This window comes from Bombina bombina, chromosome 8 (genome assembly GCF_027579735.1).
Source record: "Bombina bombina isolate aBomBom1 chromosome 8, aBomBom1.pri, whole genome shotgun sequence".
In the NCBI taxonomy this organism is placed as follows: Eukaryota; Metazoa; Chordata; class Amphibia; order Anura; family Bombinatoridae; genus Bombina; species Bombina bombina.
This window is the reverse complement of record NC_069506.1, coordinates 87,199,980-87,223,682: the sequence shown is the minus strand read 5'-3', so window position 1 is coordinate 87,223,682 and position 23,703 is coordinate 87,199,980. Positions and strand designations below refer to the sequence as shown.

The window sequence follows — 23,703 nt, the reverse complement described above, 5'->3', positions numbered from 1 at the left end:
TATTGAGCGTGGAGCTCCGTGGATGTCTGGGTCCCCCTGCGACAGAAGTAGGCCTAAAGGAAGATGGTGGCCATTCGCGCCACTTTATGTAGGGTGTTCACATCGCTCTGGGCTTTTCCTATGGGGTCTCAGGTACGTGGGATTCACCTGCTATCTTTCCAAGCGGTCCTTGCCTGAGATCCTTGATTATGAGTCCAGATGGCGTGCGATGCACCTCTTATTGCTGAGATGTAACGCCGCAATGGGAGAGCAGTCTCCCGTTGTCCTGCGGCGGGTAGCAAAGTTTACAGATGTCCTCAGGACCTGGGACTTCAGCTCCGGAGTGGATCCCTGGCCCTCCCAAGCCCAGTTAGAGTACACCGCAGCTGGAATATGGCTTAAACTCAGTACAACATGAGCTGCAAGCATGTGTTTCCTGAGTCTTGATCTGATATGGGTCAGAAAGCTCCCCAGCGGGTACAAAGTTCCCAGGCACAGATTAGCTTCACTGAAGTGGGGTCAGTTAGGTGTAATGGTGTTGTTATAGACCCTTTTTTGCCCAAAAATTAAGTTTTATTCACTTCCTAGCAGAGAGCTAACATAAAGCACGTCTGCTTAGTTTGGCAGTTAACTCTGAACCCCGACCCTTTTTAATTTTTTTGGACAGAGAGTCATGGTGTGTTGCTAAGAGTGACTTTATAGAGTCCATCAGATTGTTGTTAGAGCCAGCGTCTGCATGCAGTTGGCGCCCAGTAGATTGGATTAGTGTTGTTCCCTCATGTGTTTCACTGAGGCTACTCGCATCTGAAACATCCTCATCAGAGCCAGTTTGATGTCTGGGAGCAGGTTGGCTAAAGTGGTCAACTACTGTACGCTTTGGAGTAATGTGGGGATTTTGTTTTCTCTTAAATGCTTGAGGCATTTTGTGTTTCTGCATAGATAGCGACATATAATAAACAAAGATATAGCACTATGAAGAATAACTACTAATCAGCTGACTGGGGCCTTGGCATAAAAAGTGATTCACATAGTTAGGTCCCTCATGTACTCAGTGTGAATGGGTAGCTATGGTATAGTTCAGGTAGTTCAGCACCCCTTCAGTAATACGTATAGTTAGTGACCAGTTATGAGTCCACCTTAAAGTGATGCAGTCCGAGTGAGGTGCACTCCAGCCTGGAGAACTATACACTCAGTTTGGGTATTTGTGAACCTCCTTCTTAAGACTAGGTCCCCTGGTGAGTTGCCCCCTAAGAGCGATGTGGGAGAGGGTGCAGGGGTATGACCCGAAGGCTATCAGTGCTGGTGGGAAAGGGGGGAGAGGAGACCAGTACAGTAATTCAATTAGGAGGGATAAGCGCTGAGTATCTAGTTGCTCAGGGGGGTATGATTGCACTGGACTTCTCAGGAGTGGAGGAGAGGCCAGGAGTTGTATATAGCTCTGATTGGGCTTCACTGGGTGGCAGGGTATGTCCAGAGAGTCATTCTATAGATGTCCTTCTGCAGACGGTGCAAACATTTTATGCCCCTCAATAAATATGTTTATATAGCCCAGGAGTCAGGTTGTTTCTCAGTGATGGGGAACACTACCTTCCTTTTGGCTAGATTTAGAGTTTGGCATTAGCCGTCAAAACCAGCGTTAGAGGCTCCTAACGCTGGTTTTGGGCTACCGCCGGTATTTGGAGTCAGTCAGGAAAGGGTCTAACGCTCACTTTGCAGCCGTAACTTTTCCATACTGCAGATCCCCCTACGCCATTTGCGTATCCTATCTTTTCAATGGGATCTTTCTAACGCTGGTATTTAGAGTCTTGGCTGAAGTGAGCGACAAAACTCCAGCTGCAGAAAAAAGTCAGTATTTAAGAGCTTTCTGGGCTAACGCCGGTTTATATTGCTCTTAACTACTGTGCTCTAAAGTACACTAACACCCATAAACTACCTATGTACCCCTAAACCGAGGCCCCCCCACATCGCCGCCACTCTATTAAAATTTTTTAACCCCTAACCTTCCGACCGCACACCGCCGCCACTTACATTATCCCTATGTACCCCTAATCTGCTGCCCCTAACACCGCCAACCCCTATATTATATTTATTAACCCCTAATCTTCCGCCCCCAACGTCGCCTCCACCTACCTACAATTATTAACCCCTAATCTGCCGACCGGACCTCACCGCCACTATAATAAATGTATTAACCCCTAATCCGCCTCACTCCCGCCTCAATAACCCTATAATAAATAGTATTAACCCCTAATCTGCCCTCCCTAACATCGCCGACACCTAACTTCAAGTATTAACCCCTAATCTGCCGACAGGACCTCACCGCTACTCTAATAAATTTATTAACCCCTAAAGCTAAGTCTAACCCTAACCCTAACACCCCCCTAAATTAAATATAATTTAAATCTAACGAAATAAATTAACTCTTATTAAATAAATTATTCCTATTTAAAGCTAAATACTTACCTGTAAAATAAACCCTAATATAGCTACAATATAAATTATAATTATATTGTAGCTATTTTAGGGTTTATATTTATTTTACAGGCAACTTTGTATTTATTTTAACCAGGTACAATAGCTATTAAATAGTTAAGAACTATTTAATAGCTACCTAGTTAAAATAATTACAAAATTACCTGTAAAATAAATCCTAACCTAAGTTACAATTAAACCTAACACTACACTAGCAATAAATTAATTAAATAAAATACCGACAATTACCTACAATTAAACCTAACACTAAACTATCAATAAATAAATTCAATAAAATACCTACAAATAAATACAATTAAATAAACTAACTAAAGTACAAAAAATAAAAAAAGCTAAGTTACAAAAAATAAAAAAATTAATTCCAAACATAATAAAAATATTACAACAATTTTAAGCTAATTACACCTACTCTAAGCCCCGTAATAAAATAACAAAGCCCCCCAAAATAAAAAAATGCCCTACCCTATTCTAAAATTAAAATAGAAAAGCTCTTTTACCTTACCAGCCCTTAAAAGGGCCTTTTGCGGGGCATACCCCAAAGAATTCAGCTCTTTTGCCTGTAAAAAAAAACATACAATACCCCCCCCCAACATTACAACCCACCACCCACATACCCCTAATCTAACCCAAACCCCCCTTAAATAAACTTAACACTAAGCCCCTGAAGATCTTCCTACCTTGTCTTCACCATGCCAGGTATCACTGATCGCTCCAGGCTCCGAAGTCTTCATCCAAGCCCAAGCGGGGGCTGGAGATCCATCATCCGGCTGAAGTCTTCTATCAAGCGGCGGCTGAAGAGGTCCAGAAGAGGCTCCAAAGTCTTCATCCTATCCGGGCAGAAGAGTAGATCCGGACCGGCAACCATCTTCTTCCAAGCGGTGACAAGTGGCTCCATCTTGAAGACCTCTGGCGTGGATCCATCCTCTTCTTCCGACGTCCTAAGTACGAATGAAGGTTCCTTTAAATGACGTCATCCAAGATGGCGTCCCTCGAATTCCGTTTGGCTGATAGGATTCTATCAGCCAATCGGAATTAAAGTAGGGAAAATCTGATTGGTTGATTGAATCAGCCAATCAGACTGAGCTCGCATTCTATTGGCTGTTCCGATCAGCCAATAGAATGCGAGCTCAATCTGATTGGCTGATTGGATCAGCCAATCGGATTGAACTTGAATCTGATTGGCTGATTCCATCAGCCAATCAGATTTTTCCTACCTTAATTCCGATTGGCTGATAGAATCCTATCAGCCAATCGGAATTCGAGGGACGCCATCTTGGATGACGTCATTTAAAGGAACCTTCATTCGGACTTAGGACGTCGCAAGAAGAGATTGGATCCGCGCCGGAGGTCTTCAAGATGGAGCCGCTTGTCACCGCTTGGAAGAAGATGGTTGCCGGTCCGGATCTACTCTTCTGCCCGGATAGGATGAAGACTTTGGAGCCTCTTCTGGACCTCTTCAGCCGCCGCTTGATAGAAGACTTCAGCCGGATGATGGATCTCCAGCCCCCGTTTGGGCTTGGATGAAGACTTCGGAGCCTGGAGCGATCAGTGATACCTGGCATGGTGAAGACAAGGTAGGAAGATCTTCAGGGGCTTAGTGTTAGGTTTATTTAAGGGGGGTTTGGGTTAGATTAGGGGTATGTGGGTGTTGGGTTGTAATGTTGGGGGGTATTCTATGTTTTTTTTTACAGACAAAAGAGCTGAATTCTTTGGGGCATGCCCCGCAAAAGGCCCTTTTAAGGGCTGGTAAGGTAAAAGAGCTTTTCTATTTTAATTTTAGAATAGGGTAGGGCATTTTTTTTATTTTGGGGGGCTTTGTTATTTTATTAGGAGGCTTAGAGTAGGTGTAATTAGCTTAAAATTGTTGTAATATTTTTATTATGTTTGTAATTAATTTTTTTATTTTTTGTAACTTAGCTTTTTTTATTTTTTGTACTTTAGTTAGTTTATTTAATTGTATTTATTTGTAGGTATTTTATTTAATTTATTTATTGATAGTGTAGTGTTAGGTTTAATTGTAGATAATTGTAGGTATTTTATTTCATTAAATTATTGCTAGTGTAGTGTTAGGTTTAATTGTAACTTAGGTTAGGATTTATTTTACAGGTAATTTTGTAATTATTTTAACTAGGTAGCTATTAAATAGTTCTTAACTATTTAATAGCTATTTTACCTGGTTAAAATAAATACAAAGTTGCCTGTAAAATAAATATAAATCCTAAAATAGCTACAATATAATTATAATTTATATTGTAGCTATATTAGGGTTTATTTTACAGGTAAGTATTTAGCTTTAAATAGGAATAATTTATTTAATAAGAGTTAATTTATTTCGTTATATTTGAATTATATTTAACTTAGGGGGGTGTTAGTGTTAGGGTTAGACTTAGCTTTAGGGGTTAATAAATTTATTAGAGTAGCAGCGAGGTCCGGTCGGCAGATTAGGGGTTAATACTTGAAGTTAGGTGTCAGCGATGTTAGGAAGGGCAGATTAGGGGTTCATACTATTTATTATAGGGTTAGTGAGGCGGATTAGGGGTTAATACATTTATTATAGTAGCGGTAAGGTCCGGTCGGCAGATTAGGGGTTAATTATTGTAGGTAGCTGGCGGCGACGTTGTGGGGGCAGATTAGGGGTTAATAAATATAATATAGGGGTCGGCGTTGTTATGGGCAGCAGATTAGGGGTACATAGGTATAATGTAGGTTGCGGCGGTGTACGGAGCGGCAGATTAGGGGTTAATAATAATATGCAGGGGTCAGCGATAGCGGGGGTGGCAGATTAGGGGTTAATAAGTGTAAGGTTAGGGGTGTTTAGACTCGGGGTACATGTTAGGGTGTTAGGTGCAGACGTAGGAAGTGTTTCCCCATAGGAAACAATGGGACTGCGTTAGTTGCTGAATGCTGCTTTTTTGCAGGTGTCAGGTTTTTTTTCAGCTCAAACTGCCCCATTGTTTTCTATGGGGGAATCGTGCACGAGCACGTTTTGAAGCTGGCCGCGTCCGTAAGCACCGCTGGTATTGAGAGTTGCAGTGGCAGTAAATTATGCTCTATGCTCCCTTTTTGGAGCCTAACGCATCCATTCTGTGAACTCTAAATACCAGGGGTATTTAAAAGGTGCGGGGGAAAAAAGCCAGCGTTAGCTACTCGGGTCTTTACTGACAAAACTCTAAATCTAGGCATTTGTGAGTTAGTAGCGGGTCAGGGAGGTGGCGGATATGCTGCTGAGCTGATCTGGCAGGAGGTGAGCCAAAAAAAGATATTTGGTAGGATATAGTGAGAGCGGTAGCGTGCCCTGAAATGTCCTTTGCTAGGATGGCTATTTTTAATGCTGCCCTGTTATTATAGAATCAGGCCCCAAATTTGGGCTTAATATATACCCTGGTGTCCCTTCTGTGTAGGTTGTGAGAAGTGTAGGTCTAGCCCGTGGGTCCCAGGTGGGAGTTTGGGGGAATCTCTAAGAGCCTCAGGGTTCTTGAGAGAAGGGCCTGCAGTCGGCTCAGTGGTGTACGGGCCGTGGAGCACAGGGTAGCCTCTGTGCATTAGTATGCTAATTTAGGCTCAGGTAGTGCATGTCTTTGGGGCTTATGGATGTCTTTGGGGCATGTCTTTGGGGCTTATGGATGGTTCTTCCCCTGGTGTCCTGGTGCAGTTACCTAAGGTGGCCATGCCACTTGTGTGCAGGGGGAGCATAGTCTCCTGTGAACCAACTCCTGGTCCGCCCTTCTCTTACAATCTGCCGGTACGGAAGTGGGTCTGTGTGGTGGGACCAATGTTCATTTCAGCCAAAGCATCATGTGTCTTCTGCGCTGGCACTTCACCTCACTGTTGATCACTCTGCTTAGGCCGCAGGGAAAATGGCAGCCGTTCACGCCACAGTCTCCCACCCCACCAGGCCCATCTGCTGGCTCAGTCAGTAGTTGCGATCATTCTGTGGGGGCCTCCCAGGTGAGCAAATTGAAGTAATGGAGGTAAGGTGCAGTGTTCTGAGTCCCCGTGTCGGCTATCTGGAGAAGCTGGGATATCTGTTGTTTCGTTTTCAGAGGGCCTCCTCACTGCCTGTGTGCCCTTGACAGGACGGTCTTTACTGTGATTTTGGAAACAGTAGCTATGGTTCCGGAGCAGAGCCCCGACCCTCCGGAGTCATGTAAGTCCTTTCAGCCACAGGTCAGGGACCTTGTCTCAGCGGGCAAATAGCGGGTGAGTGAGCCAGGAATAGGTCTTGGGATAGACCGGCTGGGTTGTTGAGAGTCCAGATCTCAAAGAAATAAGGTGCAGGGACTGCCATCCTTGTGATACTAGGTATCACAAGGATGGCAAGGAATAAGTAAATTAATTTACCAAAAGGTGCTTAAAACTGCTGTTTTAGCCTAATATCTGCTTATTTTAGACGGAGCTCCCTCACTATGTCAGCTTCCAGTCAGCTCAACGGTTAGCTCCACCCCCCATCATCCTGTTCTATATCGAAACAGAACAAGAAATTTAATTCCAATTGAAAGAGCGACCCCCAAACCAGACCCGGGAATATTTTTCAGAAAGCCTGGGTTTGTTAAATACAAGACCCTTGGGTCTTAAACATCATATTCCAGCATTACAGGATAGGTTTTCATTCAAGGCCTCCTCAAGGTTGATTCCTTCTGTCTTACGTCCACAAGAATCCTTTAAAGGTTGCATGAATGAACAGGATTACAGCAGGAGAATAAATGTTCCAAAAAGTTCTTTATACCCAGCTAACTCTTTTCTGGGAGTCACAATAGACAATGCATCTTTCCTTAACGGAGTCCAGAAGACTAAAGTTTCAAAAAGCTTGTTGTCTGTGTCCCAGTGCATGGAGGTATTAGGATTAATGGTAGTGGCATCTGTTTCATTAATTTAACTCGATTTCACTTACGTCCTCTTTAATTATCTATGCTCAGATAGTGGAAAAAGATTTACCTACAGTTGGGCAGAACAGTCAAGAATTGTGAGGCAGACTATCTCAGTCATCATTCCGTTCATCCAGGAGAGTGGTATATCCATCTGAAGATTTTTGATCAGCTAGTGGTCAAACAGATATTCCAGATATATTCCTCATGGCTTCTCATTTGAACCACAAGCTAGCAATATATTGAGCCAGATCCAGGTACCCAATGGCACAGATGGCAGATGCCTTAGTGTGTCCATGGAATTTTTGTCTAACCTACCTGTTTCCTCCATTTGTTCTTCTTCCGAGAATAATTTCTTAAATAAAGCAGGAGTCTGCCTCAGTCATCCTAATAGCTCCAGCTTGGCCCCACAGAACTTGGCACCCAGACTTGATTCAGATGTCCAGTTCTCCTCCTTGGCTTCTTCTATGCTTACTTGGTGGTTGGAAGATCTCCCCCAAAGCATATCACAGCTCATTCCACTAGATCCATAGCCACTTCCATGGCATTCAAGAATGAAGCATTATTGGAACAGATTTGCAAAGCTGCAACATGGTCCTCTCTACATACCTTTTCCAAATCTTACAATTCTTATGTTTTTGCTTCTTTGGAAGAGGCTTTTGGTAGGATAGCCTTCAGTCCACAAATAGGCCTTATTTTGCCTCACCCTTTGCCACACCCTTTCCTTGTCAAGGATTCTCAGCTTGGGTATTAAATTCCACACGTCAATGCCTCCTGAACTCTCATCATCATATGAAAAAAAACATAATTCATGCTTACCTGATACATTCTTTTTCTTTCAGGATAATAACAGTTCACAAGCTTCGCCCTAGTTATTTCGTTTTTGACACAAGTTTTTTATTTGTACTTCTATAGACCCTGATTTTATCTTTCCTTCCTATCTGTCTCCTTTTTCTCTGTTCAGCTATACATTAAACTGAGTGGTGTTGGAAGGAGGGAGGGATTAAAAGCTTTTGTTGTTGGGATCTTTGCCTCCTCCTAGTAGCGGGAATTCTATTCCACACATCAAGGCCTTGTGGACTCTCATTATCCTGAAAGAAAATAATTTATCAGGTTTTTAGTTTAATGTTTCTTTTAGGAAGGTATTTTGGTAGTGTTTTTTAGTGTGGTTTGTGTGCTTCTGTTTTTTAGTAAGGTTTTGGGGTTGTGGTTTTTATTGTTATTGGATTTTTTTGTTTGTTTTAATGCCATTTTTTTTTTTTTAAATAAATATCTCGCCAGCTCATGGCACTTTCGATCATCGGGGTCTTAGTGAGAAACCAGACACCAAAGAAACAGACAAATCACTTTAAATGAAAAAGCTTGCACTACACAAACCAGACCAATAAGTTATTTAAAATGAGTACATGTATAAATTCAATAGAAGCCAAAAAATAAAAGTAAGAGGCTTGCTTTTACTGAGAATGTGCAGTTGTGCTAGAAACATTATATACTGAGTTATTCTGTGAGAAAGCAATGCAGTTATCTCAGTAGGAACATGTTGAAATTGATTTTTTCCTTAATTGCAATAATCTAAAGTGAAAAACACCAACATTATTATACAATAATAATACCAGTGTAATATATGTAATTATGTTTAAAGGAGAAGATAATTGGTATTTTTAATGTAAGGTGTTGTTAAATTACATAGGCTGTTTGTATACTAAATATCCCTTTTATTCTCCCATTACATTTTTAAAGGAGAATATAGTGTATATGTTTTACACTAAGTGGTTTTGTAATACATTTTAGTTTAATTACATACCCCTTTTGGAATATCAAATAGTTACTATTTAAGACTGTGCAAACATATTTATTTTTGGGATAGTTTTGGAGAATCGAATATTGATATGAATTCCATACTCATAGAGCCATCTGTATATATTCTCATTTGGTTTTCAAATTCTTGGCCTTCCCAATCAAATTTTCTAATGTATTTTAATTATATTCAAAACTATTTAAATGGATGTGCTGTATTTACTACTGAAAAAACAGAATTTATGCTTACCTGATAAATTTCTTTCTCTTTTGGTGTATCCAGTCCACGGGTTCATTCATTACTTGTGGGATATTCTCCTGCCCAACAGGAAGCTGCAAGAGGGCACCCACAGCAGAGCTGTCTATATAGCTCCTCCCCTAACTGCCACTCCCAGTCATTCGACCGAAGACAAGCAAGAAAAAAGGAGAAACTATAGGGTGCAGTGGTGACTGTAGTTTAAAAATAAAAAACACCTGCCTTAAAGTGACAGGGCGGGCCATGGACTGGATACACCACAAGAGAAATAAATTTATCAGGTAAGCATAAATTTTGTTTTCTCTTGTAAGGTGTATCCAGTCCACGGGTTCATCCATTACTTGTGGGATACCAATACCAAAGCTTTAGGACACAGATGAAGGGAGGGACAAGGCAGGAACTTAAATGGAAGGCACCACTGCCTGCAAGACCTTTCTCCCAAAAATAGCCTCCGAGGAAGCAAAAGTATCAAATTTGTAGAATTTAGAAAAAGTATGAAGCGAAGACCAAGTCGCCGCCTTACAAATCTGTTCAACAGAGGCCTCATTTTTAAAAGCCCATGTGGTAGCTACCGCTCTAGTGGAATGAGCTGTAATTCTTTCAGGAGGCTGCTGGCCAGCAGTCTCATAAGCTAAACGGATTATGCTTCTCAGCCAAAAAGAAAGAGAAGATGCAGAAGCCTTTTGGCCTCTCCTCTGTCCAGAGTAGATAACAAACAATGCAGATGTTTGACGAAAATCCCTAGTACCTTGTAAATAAAACTTTAAAGCACGAACCACGTCAAGGTTGTATAATAGACGTTCCTTCTTTGAAGAAGGATTAGGACACAGTGACGGAACAACAATCTCCTGATTGATATTCTTATTAGATACCACCTTAGGAAGAAACCCAGGTTTGGTACGCAAAACTACCTTATCTGCATGGAAGATCAGATAAGGGGAATCACACTGTAAGGCAGATAACTCTGAAACTCTTTGAGCTGAAGAGATAGCTACCAAAAACAGAACTTTCCAAGATAAAAGCTTGATATCTATGGAATGCAGAGGTTCAAACGGAACCCCTTGAAGAACTTTAAGAACCAAATTTAAACTCCATGGCGGAGCAACAGGTTTAAACACAGGCTTGATTCTAACTAAAGCCTGACAAAACGCCTGAACATCTGCCAGATGCTTGTGCAGAAGAATAGACAGAGCAGAAATCTGTCCCTTTAAGGAACTAGCTGACAATTCCTTCTCCAATCCTTCTTGGAGAAAGGATAATATTGTAGGAATCCTGACTTTACTCCATGAGTAACCCTTGGATTCACACCAATGAAGATATTTACACCATATCTTATGATAGATTTTCCTGGTGACAGGCTTTCGAGCCTGAATTAAGGTATCAATGACCGACTCGGAGAAACCATGTTTTGATAAAATCAAGCGTTCAATCTCCAAGCAGTCAGCCGCAGAGAAATTAGATTTGGATGTTTGAATGGACCTTGGAGTAGAAGGTCCTGCCTCAGCGGCAGAGTCCATGGTGGAAAGGATGACATGTCCACCAGATCTGCATACCAAGTCCTGCGTGGCCACGCAGGTGCTATCAAAATCATTGAAGCTCTCTCCTGCTTGATCTTGGCAATCAGATGAGGGAGGAGAGGAAATGGTGGGAACACATAAGCCAGGCTGAAGGACCAGGGCACTGCTAGAGCATCTATCAGCGCTGCCTGGGTATCCCTTGACCTGGACCCGTAACAAGGAAGCTTGGCGTTCTGACGAGATGCCATCAGATCCAGTTCTGGTTTGCCCCATAGTTGAATCAGCTGGGCAAATACCTCCTGATGGAGCTCCCACTCCCCTGGATGAAAAGTCTGCCGACTTAGAAAATCCGCCTCCCAGTTCTCTACTCCTGGGATATGGATAGCTGAGAGATGGCAAGAGTGAACCTCTGCCCATAGAATTATCTTTGAAACCTCCAACATTGCCAAGGGGCTTCTTGTTCCCCCCTGATGGTTGATATAGGCTACAGTCATGATATTGTCCGACTGAAATCTGATGAACCTGACTGCAGCTAGTTGAGGCCAAGCCTGAAGAGCATTGAATATTGCTCTCAGTTCCAGAATGTTTATCGGAAGGAGGGCTTCCTCCTGAGTCCACAAACCCTGAGCCTTCAGGGAGTTCCAGACTGTGCCCCAGCCCAGAAGGCTGGCATCTGTCGTCACTATAGTCCACTCTGGCCTGCGGAAACTCCTTCCCCTGGACAGATGGACCCGAGATAACCACCAGAGAAGAGAATCCCTGGTCTCTTGATCCAGATATAGCAGAGGGGACAAATCTGTGTAGTCCCCATTCCACTGATTGAGCATGCAAAGTTGCAGTGGTCTGAGATATAGGCGGGCAAACGGAACTATGTCCATTGCCGCTACCATTAGGCCGATTACTTCCATACACTGAGCCACTGACGGCCAAGAAGTGGAATGAAGAGCACGACAGGAAGTTAGAAGCTTTGATTACCTGACCTCTGTCAGAAAAATTTTCATTTCTACTGAATCTATCAGTGTTCCTAGGAAGGAAACTCTAGTGAGAGGGGAGAGAGAACTCTTTTCTTTGTTCACCTTCCACCCATGAGACCTCAGAAAGGCTAGAACAATGTCCATATGGGACTTGGCGATTTGAAAAGTCGATGCCTGTATCAGAATGTCATCTAGGTAAGGAGCCACCGCTATGCCCCATGGCCTTAGAACCGCCAGTAGGGACCCTAGAACCTTCATAAAAGATTCTTGGTGCCATGGCTAACCCGAAGGGAAGAGCCAAAAACTGGTAATGCCTGTCTAAGAAGGCAAACCTGAGGAACTGATGATGATCTCTGTGAACCGGAATGTGGAGATAAGCATCCTTCAAGTCCACAGTAGTCATATATTGACCCTCCTGGATCATAGGGAGGATGGTTCGGATAGTCTCCATCTTGAAAGATGGTCTGAAAGTTCCCTCTTTTTTGGGAACTATAAACAGATTTGAATAGAAGCCCTGCCCCTGTTCCTCCCTTGGAACTGGGTGGATCACTCCCATAAGCAGTAGGTCTTGAACACAATGTAAGAATGCCTCTCTCTTTATCTGGTTTACAGATAATTGTGAGAGATGAAATCTCCCCTTTGGAGATGAAGCTTTGAAGTCCAGAAGATATCCCTGGGAAACAATCTCTAATGCCCAGGGATCCTGGACGTCTCTTGCCCAAGCCTGGGTGAAGAGAGAAAGTCTGCCCCCTACTAGATCCAGTCCCGGATCGGGGGCTACTCCTTCATGCTGTCTTAGAGGCGGCAGCAGGTTTTTTGGCCTGCTTCCCCTTGTTCCAAGCCTGATTCGGTCTCCAGACTGGTTTGGATTGGGCAAAATTTCCCTCTTGTTTTGCATTAGAGGAAGCTGAAGCTGCGCCACTCTTGAAGTTTCGAAATGAACGAAAATTATTCTGTTTGGTCCTTAATTTATTGGACCTATCCTGAGGAAGGGCGTGACCTTTTCCTCCAGTAATATCAGAAATTATCTCCTTCAGGCCCGGCCCGAATAGGGTCTGTCCTTTGAAGGGGATGTTAAGAAGCTTAGACTTTGAAGTAACGTCTGCTGACCAGGACTTAAGCCATAGTGCCCTGCGCGCCAGAATGGCAATACCTGAATTCTTAGCCGTTAGTTTGGTTAGATGAAAAATGGCGTCAGAAATAAAGGAATTAGCTAACTTGAGAGCTTTAATCCTGTCTAAAATATCATCTAACGGGGTCTCCACCTGTAGAGCCTCCTCAAGAGACTTGAACCAAAAAGCCGCTGCAGCAGTAACTGGGGCAATGCATGCAAGAGGCTGGAGAATAAAACCTTGATGGATAAAAATTTTCTTAAGGAGACCCTCCAATTTTTTATCCATAGGATCTAAGAAAGCACAACTGTCCTTGACTGGGGTAGTTGTACGCTTAGCTAGGGTAGAAACAGCACCCTCCACCTTAGGGACTGTCTGCCACAAGTCCCGTATAGCGACATCTATGGGAAACATCTTTTTAAAAGCAGGAGGGGGAGAGAACGTAACACCTGGTCTATCCCATTCCTTAGTAATAATTTCCAAGAACCTCTTAGGGACTGGAAAGACATCCGTGTAAACAGGCACTGCAAAGTATTTGTCCATTTTACACAATTTCTCTGGAACTACAATGGGGTCACAGTCATCCAGAGTCGGTAAAACCTCCCTGAGCAATAAGCGTAGGTGTTCAAGCTTAAATTTAATCGGACTGAAGTAACGTCTTCCCTGAGTCTGAAATCTCCCCCTCAGATAGCAACTCCATTGCCGCGGCTTCGGAGCATTGTGAGGGTATATCGGACATAGCTACTAAAGCGTCAGAAAGCTCTGTATTTGTTCTAGCCCCAGAGCTGTCTCACTTTCCTTGTAACCCAGGCAGTGTGGACAATACCTCTGTGAGGGTATTAGTCATAACTGCCGCCATGTCTTGTAAGGTAAACGCATTGGACGCGCTAGATGTACTTGGCGTCACTTGAGTGGGAGTTATATGTTCTGACACGTGGGGAGAGCTAGATGGCATAACCTCCCTTTTGTCAGTCTGAGAAACCTCTGGTGATAAATCTTTAAATGCCATAATATGGTCTTTATAATTTATAAAAATTTCAGTACATTTGGTACACATTCTTAGAGGGGGTTCCACAATGGCTTCTAAACATATTGAACAACCCTTTAGGCCCCAAACCGGATTTGAAAAACTTTAAAAAAACGTTAATAAACAGTTAAACACCTTGCCACAGCTCTGCTGTGGCTCCTACCTGCCCTCAAATACGATTTAGGGAAGCAATAAGCCCTCTATAGTGGTGCTCAAATGCCAGTTGACTCCTTTAGGGAAGCTGGATGTCTTAGTCTGAATAAGAACTGCGCATCTAGAGCGCGAAAATAGGCCCCTCCCACCATGCACTCGATGTCAGAGGGCCTTAAGAAAATACTCATAGGAGTATCTGACTAGCCATGTGGAAACTAGGCCCCAGAAAACAATTTATCACCCTCAGAGAAAAAACTTTCTTTTCTATATAACATGTAAACGTTTTGTCACTAAGAAATATGAGTATTAACATGAATATTACCCTTTTTTTGTAAGCATGATCCCAGTCGTTGTTAAATCACTGCATCAGGCTTACCTCAATTATACAAGGCTCTGTCAGCATTTTCTAGGTCTTATCATCTCTCTAGAAATAAATATACTGAACATACCTCAAAGCAGTTAATCTGCAAACCATTCCCCCAACTGAAGTCTTTCCCATACTCTTTAGTTATGCATGAGAACAGCAATGGACCTTAGTTACAAACCGCTAAGATCATCAACCTCCAGGCAGATTATTCTTCTAATTTCTGCCTGGGAGTAAAACAGTACAACGCCGGTACCGTTTAAAAATAACAAACTCTTGATTGAAGGTAAAAACTACACTGTCACCACATATCTCTTATACTTCCTATCTTGTCGAGAGTTGCAAGAGAATGACTGGGAGTGGCAGTTAGGGGAGCAGCTATATAGACAGCTCTGCTGTGGGTGTCCTCTTGCAACTTCCTGTTGGGAAGGAGAATATCCCACAAGTAATGGATGAACCCGTGGACTGGATACACCTTACAAGAGAAATACTAGTAGAAATGGTTCTAAGTGGCAAATTTTCAAGGCAGATAGAAGATGCTAAATTTACTAAATAACCTAAGCCTAAAATTAATTTGGCATACCAGTTACACTCTTTTTTAAAGTCCATGTAAAAATATGTAATGAAAAATCCAAGCAAGTTTTTAGATCAAAAATCTGTTTCTTCTGATCCCGCAATTACGCAGTAAACAGGGAGAGGAAACTTATTTAAAATGATCCCTATTGTAAACAGAAAATAAATGTAATAAATATTTCTAACAGAAACTGAGGGTCCTTTCATGATTGAGATGCTCTAATGGACCATGTATTTTTCAAAGTGGTATTCTGCTTTTGTATCATCTATAAATTCCAGTTGCTTACAATTATAATCAACATATTTCAACTTTCAAACAAATGTGATAGTGCACAAAACAGGATAAATGTCCCAGGGTAGGTAATCATGATGGTTATGAGCAGCAGGTGAACCTCAGGGGAAAAAGTAAAAACACATATAGTGAAGTCCTGTGGTTATACAGTATTGAAAAGAGCAAAGAACGGTACTCACATTCTCTAGAGCTTCAAAATCAAGCCCTAGATATTAAGGCACTGGAAAACTTTTAATAGGAGACAAAGGCAAACCTGGGATATTTATCCTATTTTGTGACTATCACATTTGTTTGTTTTGTCTTATTGTTTTATTTGATTGTGATTTAACCCCTTAATGACCACAATGTACCCTGTATGTCACTGGTTGTTAAGGGGTTTTTCAGGACATAATAGAACAAGTCTAGCAAGAACACTCTATTAATGCACTCCCTCCAGCAGGCTTTGTGGAATAGAGCAGTCTCAACGCTGGTGACAAGGCCGCGCTATAAAACAATCAAGTCCCAAAAAAAGGCCAGCGACATACAGGGTACGTCGCTGGTCCTTAAGGGGTTAAGCAAGTTTATATATTGTTTGGTTATATTTCAACTTCTTATTTAGCCTTTTATCAAGGTATTGTTCTACTGAGATATTGTAAAGATTATATAATGCTGTTCTGAGTGGGGTATCTTTCTTATTAAAAATAGCTTGTTAACCACAAAGCATCTTTTATATTAATCTTAACACATTTAGACTTGGAGTACATTGCTTAAAAGTTTGTTTCTAAATATTTTAAAAGTAAAAAATAATAAGAAAAAAATATTAAAGGGATATGAAACCCAAATATTTTCTTTTGTGATTGAGACAGAGCATACCATTTAATTGACTTCTATTATCAATATATTCTTTGTTTATGAGATACCTAAGTAGGCATAAATGAAAACTCAAAAAAGAATAAAGCCTAGATTACAAGTGAAGTATTTTTAGCGCAGGATGCGATAAGCAATATCATGACCACTTTAACTTGAGCACATATTGCAAATTGAAAGTAAAAGGGTGTGCTCGAGTGTAAGTGTTAAAAAAATGTGCACCAAACACAATATAAGTACATTCAACTAAAGTATTAAACTTATATATACAGTTTCTGATAAAAAAATATTAATATAAACATATTTTTTTTATATGAGGGTTAAAAAGTATATGACAAGGTATTTGACTGGAAAGGGCTATAATGTGTGTGTATAAGTATAGTAGTGAAGAAAAGGGATGCACTCGCCAGGATTTTCAAAGTTACCTTTAAATGTAACATTTCGGGGTGTTACCCCTTATGTCAGACAATACAAAATAGCAATCCACAGCCTGTTGAACACTGTGTCTTTTAAACTGATACAGTTTTCAGGTCATCACCTGTGATGCCACTCCCACAATCAGCATAAAACAGGTGAAGACCCCCACTGTGCATGACTATCTAATCATATAAACTCAGAAACTAAACAGTGAACACCAAATACCACATATGCATGAAAGAGCCATAGAGCAGAAAGCATGCAGGACATTGCACAGAACTGGTTAACAAAACAATTTAAAAAAAACATGGATAGTGTGATAATAGTACCTGATAAGCTGTAAATACCTTGAGCTCATTTATGCCGGCGGATGGTTGCAATAGCAACCATATCAACAATACGGCCCCCAATCATTGGAAAGGTATAGGCCGGCCAATCAAATGTACTAGGACATGGAGGAGCGCCCAACCCCCCAATCAGTGTAGTTAATTACCCAGCACTAGAAATAAACATAAAAATAAAATACATTAAACTGGACAATAGCCAGTTACATGATACAATGTCACTCCATAGTAGTAATAACACAAGCCATAATCCCAGTAAATAGCCGTATGGCTGGTGCACAATGACACCCTCTAATGTAGTGCTGCAGAAGGAATCTCAGCGAAGACACACACCAACCAGTGTAGAGGTGTGTCCTTGGTAGCCAATCAGGGGGCTAGATACTACGCTGCGAGTTAACCCCATAGACCTAAACATAAAACGGCATAAGAGAAGACATAAGAGTCCGAGAATCATCTATTACTTAAGCATGGCTACATCTAACTGAAAGTGAGATAGCTAGCTGTGCCGATAGTGTATGTCGGCGTAATCAGTGTAGCCGGAATATATCCAGTACGGTTACACCACATGATAACATGTCTCTATACCGGGCATAACCCGGTAACACGGATTATGCCGACGTACATTATATCAGCCCAGCATGTTGTCTCAGATTATGCTTAATACTAGGGGTGTACCCAGTGGTCAACTGTACCACATATACACAATATAGCAATTCCGTAGATTGTAGCCCCCTTATTGACCAATTACAACACGCCTCCATACTGGATATTTTCCCACTACACTGATTACACCACCATACACTATCGGCACAGCTAGCTATCTCACTTTCAGTTAGATGTAGCCATGATTATCGGGCTCTTATGTCTTCTCTTATGCCGTTTTATGTTTTGGTTTATGGGGTTGACTCGCAGCGTAGTATCTAGCCACCCGATTGGCTACCAAGGACACACCTCTACACCAGTTGGTGTGTGGCTTTGCTTAGTTCCTTCTGCCGCACTACATTAGAGGGTGTCATTGTGCACCAGCCATATGGCTATTTACTGGGATTATGGCTCGTGTTATTATTACTATGGAGTGACGATGTATCATGTAACTGGCTATTGTCCAGTTTAATGTATTTTATTTTTAGGTTTATTTCTAGCTGGGTAATTAACTCTACTGTTTGGGGGGTTGGGCGCTCCTTCATGTTCTAGTACATTTGATTGGCCTGCCCATGATTGGGGGCCGTATTGTTGATATAGTTGCTAAGGCAACCATTCCCCGGCATAAATCAGCCCAAGGTATTTACAGCTTATCAGGTACTATTATCACACTATCCATGTTTTTTTTTAATTGTTTTGTTAACCAGTTCTGTGCAATGTCCTGCATGCTTTCTGCTCTATGGCTCTTTCATGCATATGTGGTATTTGGTGTTCACTGTTTAGTTTCTGAGTTTATATGATTAGATAGTCATGCACAGTGGGGGTCTTCACCTGTTGTATGCTGATTGTGGGAGTAGCATCACAGGTGATGACCTGAAACTGTATCACTTAGGGTAGTTTAAAAGACACAGTGTTCAACAGGCTGTGGATTGTTATTTTGTATTGTCTGAAGAAGGAGGTAACACCCCGAAATGTTACATTAAAAGGTAACTTATGAGTGCATCCCTTTTCTTCACTACTATCTATGGAAGCACCGTGGGTGGATGAAATGTTAACCATGAGTGCTGGCCTGACTGCTGTTTATATATATATATTATATATATATATATATATATATATATATATATATATATATATATATATATATATAAACACACATATAGACACATATGAAAATGCTTGGAGCCCTTTCCGATTAAATGCCTTAAAACTTGAAAAATCTTTATTTTTTATTTTTTTTCGTGGCTGTGTTTTTACAGTTTGTAGGCTTAGCATTTTACATTTTTTTTTTTTTTCATCTTTTACAGGATGGAAACTTTGAGAACACGTATTACAGTGAATTTATTTCCAAACTAGCCAAAATTCGTTATGCAGGTAATCATTTACTTTACACCACAAAACTCGTTTGTTATTAAAATTCTGAAACAAGTAAAAAAAAACATTTTTATGGAAAGATTGTATCATCTGAAGCATATATTATGACAAGCTTGCATGCTTTTGTATAAATGTGCATAAATCTATTCATTTTCTTGGTTCTTTGCATTAAAGTAAGACTAATACAATGCTATCAAAAGGGTTTTTTGCTAATGAATTTGTATTTTATATGTCATCAAGCAAAAGGAAGGCACTCGCTGGGTCTTGTCCAAAGAACAACTTTTAATAAGTAACATTTTGGGGTTACCCACGTTTTCAAACAAACATACCACATATAATTATATACTCACCCACCATATATAGTGAACAAACATTTGCAAGTGCAGAGCGGTGCTGCCGACAGTGTTCCCAGAAGTAGCTCCTCCCCCAAAGGTTGCGTTACGTAACATCCGTAACCCTAGCAACGCGACGCTAAATCAGCAGCGCCTATTCAAAGACAAAAACATGCCGTGTAAACATAATATGGCACATAGTAACATTGTATCACCATCATCTTCAGCAGGGTGCTATATGTTGTTGGTATATGCTAATAGACCTGTTACACGTAATTACTAAGGGAAAGTCTTATCAAATGGAACAGAGCATAAGATATGATCTATGCAGAGGACATAAGATGGTAACTTATACAGCAATATTCCAATTGTAATTGTGGCATAATTGACTATAGCAAGAACACTTTTTAACTATATACATGATGAAAACAATAATATATATATATATATATTATAATAACCTAAGATCAAACAAAAATTGATGGTCAAAGATCAAAAGTTAAAGGGTAAACCAGTTCTGATATCTTAAATCCATTGTATGTACCCTCACAGGAAATTATTTCTTTGGCAGCATTATTGATTTGCAAAAACATTTCATCATAATAAACAGTTATAAAACGTTATAAAAAGCAGTTCCAGTCTAAATATACATTCAGACCCTGTGGTGTCATAGTGCCCAGGGTATGCATCCATCTGGCTTCCCGTTGCAATAGCAACTTTGCTCTATCCCCTTCTCGTGTCAGAGGGGGTACATGGTCTATAATTATGTACTTTAGATCTTTAGTCATGTGTTTTGCTTGCACAAAATGTCTTGCTACCGGCTGGTCAGAGTCTCCCTTATCTATTGCTTTTCTGATTGCAGACCGGTGGTTCGCCATCCTGGTCCTGAGGTCATCAACTCTCTTTCCTACATAAAATAGACCACAAATGCAATGCAGGAGATATACAATAAAGTTGGTTGTACATGTGACTCTGTATTTGATTGGAAATCTTTTTGTACCATATGGATGATTAAAGCTATTACCCGTTGTCAATCCGCCACAGGTAGTACAACCCAGGCACCTGTAGCAACCTGGTTTGTTCTGTAGCCATGTGTCCTTAATGTAACAGTTTCTGGGGTCAGTTTTAATCAATGTATCTCTTAGGAAGTGGGCCCTTCAATATCCTACTCTAGGTATATCCATTCTTTGGAAAGGCAGTTCTTTATCTGTCGTTAATAGGGTCCAATTGTCCCTCATATTCTGTATAAAATCCTTTTTTCACAAGGTAAAGGTAGTGATGAAAGTCATTCTATCATCCTCTTTGGAGTATTCCTTCGTATCTTGTTGTGTGAGGTACAGTGTTTTATCCATGCACTCTTTCAGTAGATCCTTCTGATAGCCCCTTGCAGCAAATTTACTTTCCATTTCCAATAGTTGTTCATTTTTCAACTTCGGGTCTGTATTATTTCTTATTGTTCTTTTATATTGGGATACTGGTAATGCTCTTTTTAGACTGGGGGGGTGACAACTTGTGGCATGCTATACTGAATTTTTGTCCGTAGCCTTTGAATAGAGAGTGGTACAAATCCTTTTATTCTGTTTATAGATCCAAAGATCCAAAAAGTCAACAGTATTTTTGTCGTATGTCAATTTGAACTTCACCGTTGGATGTATATTGTTTCATTCCTCTGTCCACTGTTGCAATCCCTCCTCTGTTCCTCTCCACAGTAGGAACAGATCATCAATGTATCTGCAAAATAATATTATTCTTGAATCCTGAAAGAGATCATTACCTATGGTCTCCAGTTCTGCCATGAACAGATTCGCATAGCATGGGGCCACATTGGACCCCATAGCTGTCCCAGCAATTTGTAGATAATAGTCTCTGAAAAACGAAAATAGTTACATTCTAAACAGACCCTAAGTAGTTCTATAAGAACATCAGTAGTAGGTCCTATGTATGGATAGTTTCGTAGGTGGTTCCTTACAGCCCTTATCCCCTCCTCATGAGGGATCACAGTACATAGGGATGTAACATCCAATGTAGCCAGTATCAATTCCTCATCCACTTCTGGCTGTTGTAAAAGAAGCTGTATCATACTTGTGGAATCCAAGAGGAATGATGCAGTGTTATGCACCAGAGGTTGGAGTACCCTGTCAAAATATATATATATATATATATATATATATATATACAGTATATATATATATATATATATATATATATATATATATATATACAGTATATATATTACTATTTAAAGGGACATTAAACTGTGAGGCACAACTAAAATAGCATAGTTATGTATTTTCCTTTTGTTCCTGCAGCTCTCTTCAAAGCCAAACTCTTATTCTAACGCCGAATATTTGCCAAATGGTAAAGCTCCACCTCTTCATGTTGGGGCTGCCATCTTGCAGCTTAGGTATGGTCACAGCCTGTGACAGAAGTTGTGCACTCTCACAGATCATTGATGTTGTCTGCTTTTTTGATAGCTGTTTCAGTTGCTTGGAGTTTGTGTGCGTGATACAGCATGTGAGTTTTACATGTTTGCTTATTTTACTCTGTTTAAAAGTTACACAAAAAATATTAACAAAAAGTAATCAGCATTAATACAGAGCAATTCATCCACTGTAAAAATGTAAAGATCCTGCTCTGTATCAGGGACCCTAACCTGATGCATATTATTCCGTTATCAAAAACCTCACTGGTATAAAAATGTGCTTCTGTCACAGGCTGTGACCATACTTAAGCACCAAGATGGCAACCCCAATATGAAGAGGTGGAGCTTCACCATCTGGCAACTTTTCGGAGTTAAAATAAGAAATCGACTTTGAAGAGAGCTGCAGGAACAAGAGGAAAGGACATAGTATAGAGAGTGGTTACAATGCTATAGTAGTTTTGCCCAGCAATTTAATGTCCCTTTAAGTTTCATAAACAAATCAAATGAATATGTCATTATCGAAATTCTATTTTTAAGATTACATTTCTATAATTTTTAAAAACAATAACTGTTGGAGTATTTCAATGTCCTAGGTTTAAATGTTAATATGCAAAGTATTGCATTTTTAGAGGAGTTGCCATTCAAAAATAAGAATAATGATTTTGTTGTTTTATGTGCACTAAAATGTTTGTTTTTACCAGATCATTGTATTTCTGGACTGAACATATGCAGCCTAAAATGTTTATATTTATTTCAAATATGCAAAACACATTTATATACAGATAATCCTTGTCTTGAAGTACCTAATCATAAAAAAAACTTTAGTTTTATTTTTTCTTTTTTAAACATTTTTAGACTTGGGATCCTGTCCCTGGTTTTTGTGGTAAATGGGCAGCAGACATACAGCCAGTGTATGTGCTGTTCCACAAGCACTTGCATGTGCAGCACAGCACAGCACAGCACAGGACCTGTCAATCACTCAAAGGTGGTGAAGCCTCTTCTTACATTGCCTTTTCTTAAATTCTATATACAGAGATGGCAGAAGTTCTGTTTATTCCAAGAAAATTGTTTGTGACAAGAGGTCACAATTTAAGGTTGGAGGAAAGGCGATTTAATCTCCTGCAACTGAAACATTTTTTCACTGTAAGAGCAATACAATTACCAAACAAGGTAGTGAATGCCCTTGATGCATTTAAAAAATTGCTTGGATACATTTCTGGCTAGAAACAAAATTCATGGATATGATTGCTAGTATTAAATGGGTCACCTTTAAGTGGGATTAATTTAAACTCAACTGGAGCTTTTTGTAAGTATATTAGATTTGTATAGGTTGAACTCGATGGACTTTGATCTTTTTTCAACCTCATCTACTATGTTACTATGTAAAAAACAGTCTTTCATGAGTGAGCCTTGCAAGGGCTCCATAGCAGCATTTGCTGCTTAGATGTACTAAGTTGACCCCTTATATTTAGCTAGTTTTAGATTTATAAAAAAATCAACACAGTTGGTTTATATGGTTTCTAAAATTAGTTTTTTTTACATTAGTGAAAGCCTTACATAGGGCTAGATTACAAGTGGAGTACTAAATTATCGCCCTCTGATTTTCCCATTTGCAGGAGCGAGAAAGTTAAAGGGACACTGAACCCAATTTTTTTTCTTTAGTGATTCAGATAGAGCATGCAATTTTAAGCAACTTTCTAATTTTCTCCTATTATCAATTTTTCTTCGTTCTCTTGCTATCTTTATTTGAAAAGAAGGCACCTAAGCTATTTTTTTGTTTCAGACCCTGGACAGCACTTTTTTATTGGTGGGTGAATTTATCCACCAATCAGCAAGAACAACCCAGGTTGTTCACCAAAAATGGGCCAGCATCTAAACTTACATTCTTGCTTTTCAATTAAAGATACCAAGAGAATGAAGACAA

At 40.3% G+C, this 23,703-nt stretch overlaps 1 protein-coding gene across 1 annotated transcript in view; it reads left to right on the top strand.

Annotated features, from left to right (window-relative positions):
* The window catches only part of LOC128638472 (carbonic anhydrase 6), a 565,822-nt gene that overhangs the window by 107,483 nt on the left and 434,636 nt on the right, over positions 1 to 23,703 (top strand). The window contains exon 5 of the mRNA XM_053690431.1: positions 18,959 to 19,025. Coding sequence (XP_053546406.1) covers positions 18,959 to 19,025 — 67 coding nt within the window. The remainder of the gene's footprint in view (positions 1 to 18,958; positions 19,026 to 23,703) is intronic.